This window comes from Schistocerca cancellata, chromosome 1 (genome assembly GCF_023864275.1).
Source record: "Schistocerca cancellata isolate TAMUIC-IGC-003103 chromosome 1, iqSchCanc2.1, whole genome shotgun sequence".
NCBI classification, from domain to species: Eukaryota; Metazoa; Arthropoda; class Insecta; order Orthoptera; family Acrididae; genus Schistocerca; species Schistocerca cancellata.
This window is the reverse complement of record NC_064626.1, coordinates 388,892,817-388,912,671: the sequence shown is the minus strand read 5'-3', so window position 1 is coordinate 388,912,671 and position 19,855 is coordinate 388,892,817. Positions and strand designations below refer to the sequence as shown.

At 39.9% G+C, this 19,855-nt stretch overlaps 1 protein-coding gene across 1 annotated transcript in view; it reads left to right on the top strand.

The window, feature by feature from the left end:
* LOC126175433 (JNK1/MAPK8-associated membrane protein) overlaps positions 1 to 19,430 on the top strand; it is a 103,170-nt gene extending 83,740 nt beyond the window's left edge. Inside the window, exon 6 of the mRNA XM_049922235.1 lies at positions 18,712 to 19,430. Within this exon, the coding sequence (XP_049778192.1) occupies positions 18,712 to 18,927 (216 nt within the window). The 3' untranslated portion in view covers positions 18,928 to 19,430. The remainder of the gene's footprint in view (positions 1 to 18,711) is intronic.
* The last annotated feature ends 425 nt before the right edge of the window (positions 19,431 to 19,855 follow it).

Below are 19,855 nucleotides of genomic sequence, written 5' to 3'. Positions count from 1 at the left end.
TTTAGGAGAACCTAGTAGTTTATGCACGTGCAGATTTATGATAGAGATTGACGATCCTGTGTCAATCTGGAATTTGATAGGTATTTTGTTCACCAGTAATGTGACATACAAAGATTTGTTCCTATTTTGTACAATAGCATTAACTTTTGAAACCTGAATGTAGTCTTGCCTATTCATATTGTCACACGCATTGGAGGTATACTTTTTAAAATTAAGCAAGTGGCATTTCTATCGTCTGACCTAATGGCAGAAGATAAACACGCCACGATAAGACCACGAGACATATTGCTGACACTCGCCTACTACAGACTGTAGCTCTACTTGGGAGGATTTAAATTGCCGTGTCCCAAACCATGCTGCCTCAGTTTATTAACTATTTTTACAACAACATCCATGAAACTACTTATTTTGGCACATTTTGCCATCAGATTAATGTGATATAGGATGCAGTGAATCACTGGCGTTTCTTGCTGGATACCAAATTCTTTTGTCTTTTTTCTTGAAAAAGCAATGACGCCATGTTTTTTACTAATGATTGCAGGAGCTCTACCTGTTGCAGTGAATGAAAGTATTTCCCAGTATAGGTAATATTTGTCAACAGTGTTTTCTAAGCAAGAAAATGTGTTATCAGCCTTAATGGTATCATGCATTGACACTAAATCAAGCAGTTCTGCCTGCATATTGAACTCGGCATCAACACCTCTCACAGATACAGCTAGCTGAGCAACATCTGTGCTTTTATCCAAAACCAAAGAGAAAAAAATCTTTAGTCTTATCTTTCAGTTGTGTTTCCATGTCATTTACCATGCCTTTGATGCATCTGCAAACTGATCTCCATGAAAGAGGAACTGTTTAAATAACAGAAGTTCTCTTTAAAAATTTTTCCTTCACTGCAGGGATTTGTTGTTTCAGCAATTTTAAGAGCTATGTGATTGCTCACTCTCATTACGTCATCATTGTGGATGACATGGTTCTGTTCGTGTAAATGCGTTACAAGGAAGAGGTAAACTCAAGGGCAAAACCACATAATGGTTTATAAATAATAGTAATATTTTCAAGAAATGACATGTATCTATATGAACTTACTTCTCTCTTCTTTCTGTAGCTCAAGAAGTTTTTCCTTCCTTTCCTCAGTATCCAGAGTGATCACAAATTTTTCATGAAGGAGTCGAAAATGTCACTCACATTGTACTTATCCCTGGCTGACAAAATAGCATTACAAAACAGACCCTGAGGGCCCATTTGTGTTTTAATAAAATAGTAATCTTCTTCCCACGGTGGGTTGTAGTGTATATGTTCCGTTGATTTATGTTATCAGCCATTTATCCTATCACTAATTTTGTCTTACCATGAATCCCAAAGAGACTTCAACACCACCGCTAATGACACAAAGTAAACAGGCCTGTCTTGCCATGCACATGTTGGTAACAAATGAGTGAAAGGTGGAGGGGGAACTGTTGGCTGACAGCACCCGTGAGCATATGCATCTGCGATAGTACATTTGCTCACCCTTGCTCCAAGGTATTGTGGCCTTAATCAGTTCTTCCATTAGTGCAAGATCAGTATTGCTTTTGTCAAACTGACATCCATACATTTCCTATTCGATCTAATATTTGGTAAGTACAAAATGTCAGACTGTCCCCACCTTTCCCAGCAGGGTGGTGAGAATATTTTTTTGTTTCAGTTATAATGAAGTAATCTTATGATTCTTACACTGAGCACAGGTTTTAGTAACTCTAGATGCCTCCTGTTGTTTTGTTTGAACTCAAACCATTCAGCACACTGTCAAACTCTGGCTGCATTACTAGCTCACCCGCGTATCTTATCTTCCTATCTATGGTACTGAGGGGGCAACTCCCTGCATTGTGTAGATTTTTTTGTGCACTCCGGCCAATAATATGTCCCTTGTTCCATATGTAATAGGTATCCCATTTTTTATTAATAGATTAGTAATTTTACTTCTTATTCCCTCAAACTGAGTTATTCTTTAACTGTACAATGTCAAATTTTCCTATGACCTTACCATATTTTATTTCTTCACATCCTTCTCTCGTCCAGATTGTTGGTCCCCAGCATTTCCTGTTTCACCTTTCAATTATAGCCTCTCAGTTTCCTTCTTTCATTAAGCTGGGTTATTTCAGGAACAATTCTATGATTTTTTTCCTTCCATCTTTTCTGTGCTGGTATCGGCTGCTAAAACTTTTAATTATTCCTTACTGGTATATATTATTCTCTTCTGCCAAAGTAATTACAATATTTTCTACAGTGATCACTGATTTAGAAACTACCAAGTCATCTGGTTATTTTTTTAATTTATCAGTATCCCACTTCCACATACAATATCTCCTCTTTATTTTCCTGATTTCCAGACTTTTAACCATCACTGCAAGGTTCTAATAATAATATCTATCTTACTTTGGTGGGCTATATAGTCCAGTATATCATTGCTAACTAGTTATCTAGGCATGATGTAATTTTGTTGATACCTTCACACATATCTCAGTCATTTCCAACATTTGAAGCCTGTATCAACTCATTTTTTCAGCATACAGCAGTAACTGTCTCATGTTTTCCCTACTTACAATACCAAATGTTGTTAGTTTTAACGCTCTCATTTACATCTTTTACCAGTTGCTTGTACATTCTCATTTTTTGTCGTCAACTTGTGCCATAGCCAGGTGCCTTTAATTCTCATTGTTTTTTGTCAATTTGTGGCATAGTCCTATAAACTTGTATGTTGTTGATGGGCATTCACTTACCATTTTTCAATGTTGAGAAGAAAAGTTTAGTATTGTGATTTCTCATAGTGACTCACTTACCAATCCACAGGTCATCAGTACCTGGTGCATCTTTGATGATACTATTTTTACTACCCAAAAGTCACCTGATCACGTCTTTATCTTATTTCCATTTCACTTCATTAAACTCTATTAAGTTTGACTTCGGACCGTCCATATCTGTGTTCATATCAACCAATTTATGCAAAACAGTCAAACTTAAAACATCCAAAATTCCAGTCTGTAGAATTACTTCTTTCTTTTTTAATTTAAGATTAAGCCTTTGCTTTGTACCATGCAGAGGGGTCATTACCCATGACTTGTACTTTTGTACATCACTATTGCCATGTGGCTGTGGATCACATTTTTAAGATTTTGTTGAGGCACTAGTCACAACAATATCATAAAAGTAGAAATGTATTTTTCTATTAGGCCTACAACTTTGCTTCCACTGTTTTGCTCAAAGTTTGAGGCTTTATTGTGAAAACCTTAGAAAAAAATTTACAATTCAAAGTATTGGCCGTTGCTGTCCACTGTTTTCTCCTGTCTTCCTGGCAGCACACACATCCTGTGGCAGAAGAACTGCGTGTCTTTCTGAGGAGACCCGTGAATCAATTCAATTTTGCACTCATTTTGTGACTGGAGGGGCTCGTCATCCAGGCTGTCTGGCATTGATAAAAAAAGATAGTTTTCGAAGTGAGAATATAGCAGGTAAGGTAGGATTTCCCATTTCAATATTTCCAACCATGTTTTGATTGGTTTTGTGTAATGGGGTGTAGCACTGTCATTCTGCAAAATCAGCTTTTCATGTCTGTCACTGCATTGTGGCTGTTTGTTTTTAAATGCTCAGCTGAGATACATCAATTGCTTGTGAACCTTCTGTCTTCAACGTCAAAATCACCATTCTTGAAGGGCTGAAACCTTTCTCAGGGTGTTCTTTCATTAATAGATGCCTCACCACAGGCCTTATGATACATTTTATGAGCATTGTAGATTTCTTCATGTTAAATCATAAAGTTAAAACTTCCCTCAAATGATGAGAATTGGTATTATAATTTGATATATTCAATCAAGAATAGCTTTATGATGCAATCACATATTGACTAATATTTTGATTGTGTTATGTTTAAAAACGCCCAGGCATATTGTGTGACACGTGTGACCTACCACCTGCACCACCACCACCACCACCACTTGCCACTGTTGCATCTGTTGCGAAACAATGGAAGCCAAGTTATAGAGCTAATTTACAGTATTACTGTAATACCCATATGTAACATACAGACAGTTCAGGGCAATAACAGAAAATGGATAGTGGTTGTTAAACAAAACAAAAATAGCTAATTTCTGTTTGGCTTGTCAAACCACTACAAAACAAGAACTAGATCAGTTGTTGGTGATTTAATTTGGTTGCTGTTCAGTGGCAAATGTACATCTTCCATACACAGCTCACCGGGATTTAGTAGAACAATGTGTATTCAGTCAGGAAAGTATTTACAGGAATCTCAGTTGGCAAAGTAGTAGGCCGCAGTAGTATGCTTTACTGAATCCGTATTTAGCAAGTTGTCATTGACTTCTTTCTACAAAATGTCTTTTATACTTTGTCAGCCCATTGCCCACAACCTAACTTCCTAAGTCACTGATCATTTCCAGCTGTCTTTCCAATCAGCCCTACCAAATTTCCACCTGGCTGCCTGCTTGTCGCTGAGAAACCGCCACTCTATGCAGTAACACCTCATGACCTCGCCACCATTTAACACTGCCTCTCCCAGTGTCCTGCTGTTATAACTTCAAACTGAACAAACATATTTCAAGGAAGACACAATACATGAAAGTCACAGATCAAGTAAACAGAGTAAGACGTGTGTATATTTTAACAGTCAAATCATAACTGAGTCTGAGTCTAGTGACCGCTAGCTGGCTGGCGGCTTAGGTGGCGCTGCTGCTGCATGGCTGGCAGACAGCGCCACATGTAGAGGATGCGCGTAACTGTGCAGCAGCACTTCGAAAGATTGGCGAGTCACAACACTTTCCTCCCCTTTGAAGTTTTTGCACAGGTCTTGATGGAGGTGGCCTGTAGATTGCTAACGTCCATAGGTGTTGTTTGACTGGCCGTAAAGTCTCGAGGAGGAGGCTTCCCGTACGGAGGGAAGTGTCCCCGATGATAACGGGTCGAGATGACAGGAGACGTGGGGGTCGAACCTGCTGGGGTCCCATGCACCAATCTGCCCGTTGCGGCAAGTCTGGTTGTTATAACAGGAGACATGGACAATGTGTCCACGTCCATAGGAGAAGGAGGCGAGTAGAGTTGCTCTGACAGATGATGGTCATCTGGTTCCTGCATGGGCACTTCTCCTGGTGGCGTCAGTTCTTGTGCTGGCACCGATATGATGGTGAGAGGACTGCGTTGTGAGTAATGAGAGATTCCAGTATCCCGAGTGTCAGGTAGCGGCATCCGGAACAGGCGTTGCCGGCACACGAGGCCGAAGCTGGTCCGAATGACACACTGCAACACCTGTGTCCGTCTGGATTTCATACAGGTGTTGGCCATGGTGTCGTAAGACGCGGGCAGGAATCCATTTTGACCGCCTGCCATATCCCTGTACCCACACAAGGTCGTCAGTGGTGAACCGGCCAAGCAAATGCACCCGTGGCCGTGAGGTGGAAGGCCACAGAAGATGAAGTAGCGTGCGGGGCTGTCGGCCATGTAAGAGCTCAGCTGGGATTTGGTCGCCCATGGGGGTGAAACGGTAAGAAGCCAGAAATTGGAGAAGCGCATCATCAGCAGCAGAAGAAGTCAGGAGTTTCCTCATCTGAACCTTAAATGTACAGACCAGTCGTTCAGCCTCACTGTTTGACTGTGGATGGAACAGAGGGGCCATGACATGCATGACGCCGTGACAGGCACAAAAATCCGCAAAATCGGAAGAGGCAAATTGTGGACCATTATCAGTAACAAGAGTAGAGGGAAGGCCTTCCAAAGAGAAAATGCGAGCTAGAGCATTGGTGGTTGCTGCGGTGGTAGGCGACGTGCAACGGACAATGGAAGGAAAGTTAGAGTAGGCATCAATAACGAGAAGCCAATAAGTACCTAAAAAAGTTCCCGCGAAGTCAGCATGAATACGCTCCCAGGGCTTCTCAGGCGAAAGCCACGGTGACAAAGATGACTTGGGGGTGGCGGCCTGTGACACACAAGGGCCGCAGGCAGTGACCATGTGTGCGATTTCAGAGTTGATGCCGGGCCAGTACACATGACGGCGCGACAGAGATTTTGTGCGAGAGACACCCCAGTGGCCTTGGTGAAGGAGGCGCAAGACCGAAGCATGCAAAGACGCAGGTACCACAACACGCGGCGAAGCATTTTCGGTGGAAAGGAGGATAACACCATCGCTAGCCGTGAGGCGGTAACGCAAATCGTAGTAGTCCCGCAACGGATCAGAAGTCTTAGCGGACGGACGATCTGGCCAACCCTTCTGAATACAGCGTAAAACCCAGGAGAGGGTAGAGTCAGATCCCGTAGCAGCCGCCAGCCAGTCCCTGGTGATGGGGAACCCGTCCACAACCTGCTGCTCGGCAACATCCAGGTGGAAACACAAAAGTTCGTCCCTATTGACTGCTAAATCAGGACCCATGGGAAGGCGAGACAGTGCATCTGCATTCGCATGTTGAGCCGTCGGCCGGAAATGAATCTCATAATTGAAACGAGACAAGTAAAGAGCCCAATGCCGGAAGCGGTGTGCAGCCTTGTTGGGAAGTGACGTTGATGGATGAAACAAGGAAACAAGTGGTTTGTGATCCGTAACAAGATAAAATTTGGATCCATAGAGAAAAACACCAAACTTATGAAGAGCATAAATAATGGCCAAAGCTTCTTTTTCAATTTGAGAATACTTTTGTTGGGCATCCGTGAGCGTTTTGGAGGCATAAGCAATGGGTTGTTCAGCACCGTCAGAAAAACGGTGTGTAAGGACTGCACCGACCCCATATTGAGAGGCATCCGTGGCAAGAACAAGATGTTGGCCAGGTTGATAAGTAGCCAGGCATGGGGCCTGTTTCAGCATAGTCTTCAATTTCTGGAAAGCCGCATCGCATGACGCAGACCAGTAAAAAGGCACGTTTTTATGCAACAGGTGATGCCACAGCTGAGCCACCGATGCAGCAGACAGTAAAAACTTGTGATAGTATGCTATTTTCCCCAAGAAGGCCTGCAGTTCCTTAACAGATGTAGGGCGAGGAAGGGCATCGATCACAGCGACAGTTTGCTGAAGCGGACGAGTACCATCCCGAGAGAGTTGAAACCCCAAGTAGGTGATAGATGCCTGAAAAAATTTGGATTTCTGAAGATTACATGAATTGTCCCAAGAGAGAAATCTTCTGTTTATTGTAAGTCCGTAATTGCCTGGTGATAGGTGACAGGATTGGAGAACCCAACTGAAGATACGTCTGAGAATTGATGATAGTGGCAGCAGAAACAGTATCCACCTGCATGCGAACATCTCGACCAAGTATTTGGACAGTGAGGAATAACTTCCCTGAAAGGGAGGAAGTACTATTGACAGACAACACAGAATCAGAATCAGCCTCATGGTCATGAACATTGTGTACGTGGTCGGATTTGCAAACGGATGACACATGACGCTTTTTTTTGCATTTGTGACACATGGCCCAATGTTATGGACAATCTTCTCGTAAATGTTTCATAAAACACCACAGACATGAAGGAAGTTGCCGTGGGTTTTCCTGCAGTTTCTTAGAGATTTGTTTACGGTTAGGCCGAGGCTGCGCTTCCACGTCGGCCGGTGGGGACACGCCACACGCTTCGTCAACATCACACAGAGTTTTGTATTTCCCCGACGTCGCCCCATGCCTCTATTTGCGCTCCAGTGGTGCGAGAAATTTCAAAAGACTGAACGATGGATAGGGCTTCATCCAGAGTCAGATTTGCCAACTGAAGGGCACGTTGCCTAACTTCTTTGTCGGGCGCCGATCAGATAATAGCATCCCGTACCATGGAATCGGCGTAGGATTCTTTGTGAACTTCAGTAATAAATTGACATTTGCTACTGAGGCCGTGAAGTCAGCAGCCCAAGCACGATAGGATTGATTCGGTTGTTTTTGACAACAATAAAAGGCAACACGAGAGGCTACCACATGTGTTTGCTTTTGAAAATTAAAGGAACCAATTGCAACAACAACCGATACATTTGAGGTGAAATCCATGAAAGGAACAGAGATTTACATGTTTGTTCGTCCGCAACATGAAATGCCAAGAAGCACTGTCGAAGACGTTTTTTGTAATCAGACCAGTCTTCCGCCATCTCGTCGTAAGGAGAAAAAGGAGGTAGAGACGACGACGAGAGACGCCCCGCATTTGATGCCGCGACGAAACCACGAATCGCCTATGTGAGAAGCGTTTGCTGTTCTATGAGACCTTGCAATAGTTGCTCTAAAGTAGTCATAGAAACATGTGGGTCAACGATGGAAAAGAAAAATCACTACCTCGTCGCCAATTGTTACAGCTTCAAGTTGAACAAATATATTTCAAGGAAGACGCAATACATGAAAGTCACAGATCAAGTAAACAGAGTAAGACATGTGCACACTTTAACAGTCAAATTATAACTGAGTCCAAGTCTAGCGGCCGCTGGCTGGCTGGCCGCTTAGGTGGTGCTGCTGCTGCTGCATGGCTGGCAGACAGCGCTGCATGTAGAGGATGCGCGTAACTGCGTGGCGACACTTTGAAAGATGGGCGAGTCACAACACCTGCAGATTCCAAACCCACCACACAACCCAACATTTTCTATGCTTGACCAAAGATCCTACTCCCCATAAGTACTTCTCCTCAAACCAATGGTTCACAGCAAAACTACCATAACTAGCATTTCTTTGAAAGTTCCAATATTTACCATAAATCATCCTGGAAATGTGCACTTGTGACTGCTGAGTAGAATGTCCTATTGTCATATTGTTATTAAGTAGTAGCAATGCCTCTATGAAATTTCCTATTTCCAAAGCTTTCTTGCACATGGATATGATAATATGTATGCACAATAAAACTAAAACAAAATAGTTTCCAAGGAAAAAATAAAGACTATATGTAAAATTAATATTGAACAGTTCATTCATCATCTTTTTCAATATTATGAGCTTCCTCATGCTTCAGATTGTGATAGAATTCATGGTAATCTGTTGAAATAATGTTCCTCTGGCAGAGGAGCAACAGATGAGAACATTTTTCCTCTGTAATTGGCAGTGTTGATGAGTATGCGTATGGTGAGTATTCTAGCACATTCTCTACATGTGGCCTGTGATCATGAAACTTGTGCATTAAATCATTTGTTTTGTAGTCTGAGTCACTTTCATATTTAAATGACATCTTCCATGGTTCTTCCTTCCTCACCATTATTACTCGTATATCAGGCCATCTTACCTTTTGTCCCATTTTTCAGCTTTAGTCCAGTTTTGGATCTTTGATGAAGCCCCTTTGAAATCAAAAAACTCCTTCTGTGACTCTTACACACATAATGCCTTTTTCCGTTTTGCTTGGCTGTGGCCATTAGAATGTACCACAGCTTGGGTACATAAATGTTCAAGCCATTTTTTTGTCCCCTTTATAACACTGTGCATGCTGTCTCTTTCATTCTTAAGGAAAATTAAATCAATTTGTAGATTATGCCCATTGTACAGATAAATGAGAAACACATTCATGTTATAAAAAAAAGAAACTCTTTAAACAATTAGAGATAAGACATTCATATTCACAGGACATGTACATTAGTCTGTTCTGCAGAAATGATTAGCATTGGAGTCACCTCGGTTCAGTATGTGTCCTGTTACCTAGTAGGCACAGGGTCTGCCATGGGCTCTGATAACTTGTTCCTTGCATGATGGCATTGACGCATATAAGGTGTGAATGGCACCCTGTCTTATAGCCACCCATGCTGCATTCACCTGGTTCCAGAGTTAATCTGTGGTGGTTGGCGCTGGGTCACAGCACTGCACCAATCATTTCACTATGTTCCACACATTTTCAGTTGGCGACAAGTCTTGTGATCTGGTGGGCCAGGGCAAAATGTTGATATCCTGTGACACCAAGAAGGTACGTGTTCATGATGCGACATATGGTCATGCATTATCTTGCTGAAAAATCACGTCTTGGGTGTTATGCGGAAATGATATGGCTATAGGTCACAAGATGTCATTCGCAGAATTTCATCCACATAGGTCACACTGGTCACAGTGCCCTGTGGATCAACTGTGATTTGTTGCTGTATCCAATAGCACCCCATACCATAAGGACTTGTGTTGGTGCCGTATATCTTATGCGAATGCAGTCACTGTGAAGCCTCTCCCCCTATCTGCGGCAAACCAAAATGTGGCAATCATTTTCACAGAAACAGAACCTGTATTCATCTGAAAATGCTATCTGATGCCAGTCTTGTCCCCAGTGATATCATTCCATACACTATTACCACCTAGCATGTTTCTGCACATTCATGAAGAGGAGTGGACGATGGACACATAACCCGTGCATTAATAAACAGCAACTGGTTGTCACCCCTGATAGTGCATGATGTGTTGCTGAGGAGAACACGGATCTGTCCTGCAATGCCTTTTGGATCAGATGTCAATCTTCCCAGGGCTTGGTATGGGTGGTGTAACCTGACCCATTTCATTGTGTTCTACTTTCTGTGAACCATTTGGTACACACTTGTTGTACTGCCAAAACACTTCATCCCACATGAGCAACAGTTTCCCAAATGGCTGCATCACATTCTCTCATGCCACTAATGCACCCTCTTTTAAACTCAATATGACGGTATAGTTCGAGCATATGTCTGGGAAGCATCCTGCGCGTCTGCTCAAGTCACACTGATCCATTACATTTGCTTTATAACAACAACAAGAGACACAGGCACATTTTACTGGTAGTTGGTGTTGCGCTACAGTATCGATGTTGACCTTGAGCCCACAGGCTGACACAGTTAAAATGCTAATCATTTGTACAGAACATACTGATGTACATGTCCTGTGAATATGAGCATCCTATCTCTAGTTGTTCATAGTATTCTGCTTTTTATGAACATGAGTGTATAAATCTTTTTTGGTTCTGACTATTCCAATTGTCAGGAAAGAAAGAAACATACATCTTCTAGCCTTTCTCACTTTGCTGCTTCAGGAATTTATAGGTATGTGTAAACTTCCTCTACATCCACTTATCTTGTGCCACATGAACCACATTCCCTTTTGTATTCCCATGTCGTAGGTAGTCAGTTCGCAGGTGCTCAGGTTTCTTTTGTAATAGAGCAAGGATACTTCACAGTGTGGAGTGTAGAGTACCTACTGTGAATCAAAATAGGCACATAGAAATGTACTGTCAGTTTGCACCTTCAACTTGTCAGCATCTTCTTCTGCTTGAGTCCTGTATTTGTTTTACTGATGCCTTTGCATTTCTTCCTCTAAAACAGTCTTATTTTCTGGTTCAGCATTCAACTATTTTAAGTTTGAAAAACTCAAGATTGTATTCTGTATTAAAAACCTTATCATACACCCAATCTGATGCATGTTCATTCTTCTCCTATTGGTACTTCTGAATGAACATTCCATGCATCTTTCAAGCACTGAGGGGGCTAACTTGGTATAGCCATTGTAGCGGTTCTGCCTGCTTTTATTTCTTCTTCGTTTGTTGTCCTCGGTGTCAACATACTGTATTGCTACACTGGCTGAAAAATGGGTTGTGGATTCCGGCACTGACTATTGTAAATAATGTAGCTGACAGGTACTCAGTTGCATTTCACAGTACTTTAATTTCACTGTTCACAACTCCCTAATAATACACAGTTATATGGCCAGTGTACTATTGTTCATCTTCCGATAAGCCTCATTAATAGGTTGCAGGCGAACGCCCACATACTGCTACAGTAGTTTACTACTGAACATCTACGAGCAGTGAAACCCTAACTACAAAGTTCACAGTTCTTGAAGAATAGAAAGGTATATATGGAGCAGACACTGCCATTGTTTTTACACACGGCCTAATTGTTTTACACTTATTCCACAGTTGAAGCATTGTCGTTGTTCTAACCAACACAGTTTTCTCGTCTGAAACTCGGCTATGGACTGACTGTTTCATGACCAAAAATCGGGCTCTTATATATCTTCAGAATAATAGGTACTGAAAATACACATTGTTCAGAGTTAATTTTTACAGAAATTACAATTAAACCTTAACTCATTCGATCAACTGAATACATCGAAAAAATGGTCCTTTTAACAGTTTCTTCTACTGCATGAGTTGAGCTGAGTTATATGTTTAAATTATGAAATTAACAAATATAAGCACACAAACAATACTTCTGACAAAACTGTTAGTTACTTTAGAATTAATTCAGTGCAGGTTTTGCTAACATGTTTTTGAATAGAGCCAAATAGATACTTTAAGATGAGTAGTATTTCGTCTTCCAAATGTTTATAATTAGTACAGAGTTTATATTTGTTTATATGTCAACAATAGAATTTAAGTTGCAAAGCAATTACTGATTTCACCCTATAATGAAAGATACTAACTTGGAATAGTCAAAACAAATTAGAAAATCAATTACATACATAAAACTAAGCACGAAATTTGATCTGGTGTTATATTTTTTAAAACTGAGGGCCAACCATTCTCTTTTATGGAAACGCAGATAATATTCACATACATTAATGGCAAATAGTTAAAAGTAACAAAATGAATTTAAGGAGGCAGATGGCAAAATAATAGGGGAATTAAAATTATCCCAGCTTGCTTCATCACACCGTGAACTGTCCTTTCTAATATGGTGTGATTCTGCTTTTTGAAGTGAATCTATGTGATTTTTTTTCCTTCCATAATTTGGTATGATGATCATTGATAATTAGTGGGTCTATCACATTTGCTCTCAGTCACAACACCTTCTGGATGGTTTTCCCTACAATTTTTTGTACCCACAGATCAGTAATACCAAAGGTATGCAAAAAACATAGTTCTGCATACCTTTTCTTCTTTATTTTTTAAGAATAAATGTATACTGTAGTGTGCAAGTACACCTGGACATGATACCATCTTCCAAACTGTTACAATTTCTTATTCGTGGAATTTTCGTGATCAACTTGCTCAGATAATCATGGTCCCTATCTGTACTTTCTAAACCATAAAATTTCTCAAACCATTTCTTTCTATGATCTAATGATAATTTATCTTTATTGCAGTTATTCCACCATCAAATCCATCAGCTTTTCATGCATTTCTTTTCCACTTGAATTAATGTATGCTTTTCCATTCTGATAAGCTTCTTTCTTAATGTTTCTCCTCCATTTCCACTCCTCACATTTTTGTTTGTGAAGAGAGTGAGAGAGAGAGAGAGAGAGAGAGAGAGAGAGAGAGAGAGAGAGAGAGAGAGAATCCGAAAGGTTACTTCGAATGTAACAGGCTTATTATACTTCTGTAATATCAGTTGCCTGTGCTTGTTTTGGTGTTTCATCAGGGTTGTCTATTGACTTCCCATGAACACCATTAGCTACCTATCTGAATTCGCAGTTATGAGATCCTGCACTTTTTGGCAAGCATGTAGAATTCCTACACTAAATATAATAATATTTTCACTCAATAGTGCTTAGCCGCAACTGTTTCATTACTTTCTTGATAGTTCAAGAAATGTATTCACAATTGCAAGTATGATGCGATTACAGCTACACGATGTATTAGTGACAAATGAAAATTGTGCCGGACTGTGACTCGAACCCAGATGTCCCACTTTATGTGAGTGGTCACTGTAATTGCATTGGCCATCCGAGCATGCCCCCAGAATTGATCCGAACTTACATAGGTCACTATGTGTCTACATCCTGTACTCTCACAATTGCTGTGTTTCCCGCACAGGGTGAGAATTATGATTATTGTCATGGCATAAAATACTATATTGCAGTGCCTGTGTTTTTATGATGTTCTCTGCAAATGTCCTTCAGACATGTATGCGTGCAACCCCTTTTCCTGAGCATTACAATGAGAGTTCAGTGATACCAGCAGACTGTGCTGCAATAACAAACTTTGTTTGTTTGTTTGGTAAAATAAAATTGTAAAAGCAGTTATAATAAAATGCCACACAAGCTGCCAAAGGTATTAGTGCAAAATGAATTTTCTTCCAAAATGTAGCTAAGATAATATTGCTCTGAACCTTCAAAATGAGAATATACGTAAACAAATCTGCAGCACATTTATGGGCACTGTCTAATGCCAACGTTTTTATGGACCATCTAGAAGGAATTTTTTCTAGCTATGAGGACCCTAAACTGCCTCATACTGAGTGATGATATTTCCAAAATGTGGAACCAGGACCAAGATGCTCCTCATTCCTGCATGATCTTAACACTTCTCACCTGATCCTCTTCATCTCAGTGGGCCATTGCCCTGGATGTTGACCTCCATCTCTCAGATAGCTCCATACTGCACAGCCAAGTACTTCTTTCCATACCTAATCCACAAACATATGTCCTGTATCATATCCACACATGCTCCTAATTCTTCAACAACACCCACTAACCAGTTGCAAAAGAGCATCCACATTGTTACCAAATATTGTAATGACTTTTTATTACCCATTATTACCTCAGACTGGAACAACTTAACCACATCTTCCACTGGTGTTCAGATACCTTACACCATGCATCGAAATGATGAAAGTAGTATTCCGCCATGCACACAACTATGTTGTATCTTTATCTTACTTTATGCCATGCCTAACCCCAACTTCTTACCACATGGGTTTTATCTTTATGAAAAACTCAAGTGCAAGACCTATTCCACATGCCAATCCAGCACATTCTATTCCAGTGCTGTCAGAAGCATGTCCTATTCCATCACAGGCAGGGTCACCCGTGAAAGCAGTCAAGTCATATATTAACTCTGCTGATATTTGTGTGCATCCTATTGTGAGCTTGACCATCAACTAGTTGCCCATGTGGATTAATGGCCAGACCGTATTGTTGCCAAGAGCAAAATTGACCACCCAGTGTCAGAGAGGGTTACTGAGCTCACAGTGCTAGACTAAAATTATTGCTTCACAACCTGTGCCATTTGGATACTACAGTCAGTACCAGCTTCTCTGAATTGTATACACTGGATTTATCCTTAAGACATCCTTTGATCCGACAACCCGCAGTTATTCTGTCCTCAGTCTTCACTAGCCCATAGGAAACAACTGCCATTACTCCTTACCTCCCCCCTCTCCCATTCTTCATCATTGTCCAATGATCTGTCCATTAATATTCAACCAAAATGTCCTCTTCGCTATCTCTCTCTTCCTATGTACTATCAAGCTACCTCTACTTTCCCACCCACTTGATCACATAACATCTAATCACCAACACACACACACACACACACACACACACACACACACACACACATACACACACACCCTGTTTCTTCAGTTACCACACACAACTTCCACTGTCTGTGCATTCACCGGGCAAGCTCACCCTGCCCATGCTGCATGCAGTGATTATCTTCACTCCTTCCAGTGGTTGCACTTTCTAGTCGAATAAAGGAATCTTAGATGGTCACTTTTTTTTCAGTTTTGAATAATCTAAATGAACTAACAAAAATGTCAGTAGATAAAAATAGATGCTAACAAATAAGTGGCAACATACTAAAGATTCAGGTCACATGAATATAGCAGCATGGTGCAGCAGCTTCTCATATCCCTTCACGATCTCTTCTTTTAAACATGTACCACTTTTGCAAATTTTTTAATTATTCTTCTGTATGTATTCTTTTCTTTTTCCAAGTTCTTAATGTAATTTCCATCCTTTTTGTCAGCAGTAGTTTAAAATTTTGCTGTCTTTTCTATGTCTGCTGATTGTGTCCTCTCTTCATTCTTTCCATAGTGCCATTTTACTTCTGCTTTTATCATACTGAACAAGTTGTTTCATGTTCCTGTGATGATCATGCTTATGTGTCGTATACTTTATTATTCCAAGCATTCTTATTTACTTCCTTCCACTCTGTCTCCAAACTGCATACGTTGTTTACTATGGTTTCTGTGTTTTACAAAGAAATGGTTAAGTTGCTGTGTTCATGATTAATGTTTTCTGGTTTAAAATATGTGATCGTCTTGTTATGAACATTTTATTTACTCCCTTTCAAATCTAGAGATCTGCTTTTAAGTTTTTAATGCAATTACTTTGGGTTTCTGAAGATATTTTTAGCTTCTATATAATTAGGAGTAAAGAAAACAACTCACCAAATAGGAAACACATTGAGTCATTGAGGGGTTGTTTTGAGTAGAGTGGGTGAGGGGTGAAAGGAGGCAGGTAGCAGGAGTTACTGTTAGGGGTTGATGGCTGACACTGAGAGGGAGGAAGCAGGTGCATGGGATATATATGCAACTCAGGCACAGGCATAACTGAGTTCGTGCAGTGCTTGATGACAGTGAGGTGGATGAGGAGGGAGGAAGCAGAACAAAGGAAGGAGAGACTGCAGGGAATAGGTTGTGGATGCAAGATGGGTGAAGTTAAGATTTTGAGCCAAAGTGTAAGTGGATTTGAGGCTTGAGGGTTAGTGGAGATTGAGATCAGGAAGGTTACAGGAACAAGAGATATGTTGCAAGGATAACTGAAATCTACAGTATAAAGAGAAGCTGGTGTGGGGTGGGGGATGTATTTTCAGTTTTGCTTTTTCTGATGTGTAAATAGAGTCAGCCTAATGAATGAATGCTCGTGGCCTGTTCTCTGCAATAATAAACATTCACATCATTTTATGCATAATTTGCAGATGCATTTATTTTTGTTTAATGTTGCAAATACAATAGAACCTTAATTAACTGTCTCTTTGGGGACTAGGGGTTGGTTAGAACACTAAAAAGGTCAGATGATCTGAGGATAATGAAACAAGTCATTGACAGAGCTCAACCAGATATAATACATCAAAATTTTTAAAAAGCCCTACATTTCTAATAAAGACAATGGAAAACAGAACATTTTGGACACTGAAAATCTGCTTAAAAATACTTATAATGTTTTTCTTTTAGTATCCTAAACCGTGACTTTACAGCTGCATCACTCCACTTCTTTTCCCATAATATTTTCATGCCCATAGCTGTTGACTGTTGTTCCAGTTATTTGAAGGCAGACTCAAACACATGCTTTGCTGCAGAGTGGCTGATGTTTTCATCTCTTCCTTTTCTACATCTGACTCCTCTCACTCAACACTGTGCTGTTGGAAAAGAAGATCAGTGATCAGATCACTGATCTCGAAGTTCTTCATTGGTTGTTAGCCATTCCTCTGAATCAGCAGGCCGAATATCATTCTGAAGGGTTTGAAAATCTGTGACTATATCTGCAGTATCTGATTCAAGTTTGTGGAAGTTGTTGCTCCTAGTTGAGGCTAAGACAGACCTCCTTCCATGACTTTCTTAGATTGGTTTCCTTATGCTCTTCCCAAGCTTAAGCAATTGGGTAAATTGCATCTTTTATGTTGAGGCTTTGCATTGCTACAAAAAGCTCACAATCCTCTTCTGTTGTTCTGTTGTCTCTAACAAAGCTTTGATGTATTTCCTTTGGTGATATCATTTTAACCATTCATTAACACCTCGCTTCATTGCTTGGATTATTGAGGACATGTTTGGAGAGGGGGGGGGGGGCAAAAACATAGCTTTTATGTCTCCTTGCTGGAGTTCATACTCAGAGGGGTGACTTGGGACATTTTCCAGCCACATAATTGCACAGGGTGGTAAGTTTTTTGATTTAAAGTATTTTTTAACATCCAGAACAAATGCATCAAAAAGACAATCTTAAACAAATTACCATTCATTCTAGCAGTACTTTGAGATTTGTAAACAGGAAGTGCTGATCCTGTAAATGTTTCATTCTTTGAGGCAAGAGGTTTCTGAGGGAGCATTTTATAGTTTAGCCCCATTTTGTCAATATTGTATAACTGATCAGCTACCAATTTATTTTCTGAGACTTTTTTTTTTCAAATTTTTCAACAAACTCCCTATGTGTATGATCATCAGCAGAAAGTTTTTTTGCCTAATGCCATGACAGCTTTTCCACTGGTGACAGCTTTTCCACTGGTCAAGCCAACCTTCACTAGCTTGGAATTCATTTTCTTCTCTCCCTCCCCAGATATTGGTGCCACTTAAAACTTTTTCTTTAAAGTAGGGTCCTGTTATGTCTGTCCTAACAAAATTGAACCGACAAAGTGTCATCAGAGAACTATAGTTTTGGCTTTTTCAACCATTTTCACCATCTACAGCTGTAATGAAAAAACTTGAAGATCTTTTCAGTTCTTTTTCCAGCCCTTAAAGGTTGTCAGTGCAACATTCATTTCAGAGACTGATTTAGTAACTGACTCATCTTCATCAAGTCTTTGCAGAACACTTAAGTTTCTGTTCAGTTGTACATATAGCATGTTTCCATTTCAGATTTGTAGCCATTTTTAGTTGAACGTGTGATTGGATAATTCGAGGAGTTGGTTAGTCATAAGTCTGGTAATCAAGGTTCTACTGTAATTATGTTTTGTACATAAACATGAATATTAGTGTGCCTGAAATTAAAAAAGAGATACTAACAATTGAATCAAAGTTACTACATCTCACTGGTACAATAAACACAGTCAATACCTTTCTTCAGTGATTAAAGTACCAGAATATACAGTGTAGTCCTTTCAGCTTTGCTTAAGAAAATGAAGAAGAAGAAGAAGAAGAAGAAGAAGAAGAAGAGAGTAGGAAAAGAAATTTGCATTCAGACATAATGCAATATATTTTTTAAGCATGTTGATGTATGTAAATACTTATCATACATTAAAAGCAGTAATATTACCTGCAAGATGTACTTCATTTTACTCAGTTAAATGTTGTAAACATGTTGCATTTTTCTTCTGCTGGCTGAAATATTTGTTTAATGTGTGTTACAGTCGATGCGGTACTTGGTTGTCAGCACTGTAACAGAAGTACGTAATGGTGTGATTCTGATAGGTCATTGGCTGCTTCATGCATATGGAATAATTGCAATAACTCAGCTCCAGGATCCAGTTCTACACTCCTCTCTTGTAGCATTGGTGCCTTTACCTGCAGTGTTCTACATCCTGACTGCCAGGTTTACTGATCCCAGCAAACTTCATGTAGATTGATGTATAGAGCAGCAGGTTACATAATGTGTTTTGCATTAATGTTCCTTGCAAATACATAAAGTGAATTTTTGCAAACTTTATTTATCCTGAACTTAGTATTTTTGTTACAAATAAACTAACACTTTATATTGTAAGGGATGCAGTAACACATCGTGAAAGGGGTGTAGCCCTTTATTAACATTTATTACCGTTTATTGCTCTTGTATACCAAATGTGCATATGATGTATGAATTTTGTGTTTTTTCTATGTGAAAATGGTATTGGTCTGTGTTAGCCTATACCTCAAAAAAAAAAAAAAATCTCGTAATACACACTGCTGCCTCGTATTAAGAGTGTAAGAATATGTCCCAAATTTCTTCCCTTGCCAGTTTGTATTATACATGAAATGTAACCTGTTGCCACATTTCCCAGTTACCACATTTGAAAAAGTGATGCCAGACAAATGAAAAATACTTCTGTAAGTAATATAATAAAATGTGTGGTTTTTATATGATGGATCATAATTTTTGTGTTGATGTTCAATTTATTCCTTTATCCACTATACTTCCTCCCTTTTCCGGACATTAAATAAGAGTAATATTTAATAATACATTAAGAGTTCATTAAATTTTCAACTGCTGGATGCACTGTGATTTTGAATATTAAATTTAGAGAACAGTATGAGACAGAGTTCTACAGGTGACTACTCTCAGCTGCACTGAAACTTTTTGAGCTTGGGTATGAATAGCATCTTATTGTGGAAGTTGCATACATTTTTGCAACCAGTGTCTGCTTCACAAACAACAGGTGGCCTTTTAATGAAGCTTGATTTTTAGAATGTTATCATCATGAAGTGCTCCAGTAGTTCATTCATGGTGATGTAGACAGCTGTCAGCTGAGAATTGTGCTTGACAATAGCATATCACAAAAACTAGTACTCATGTAACTG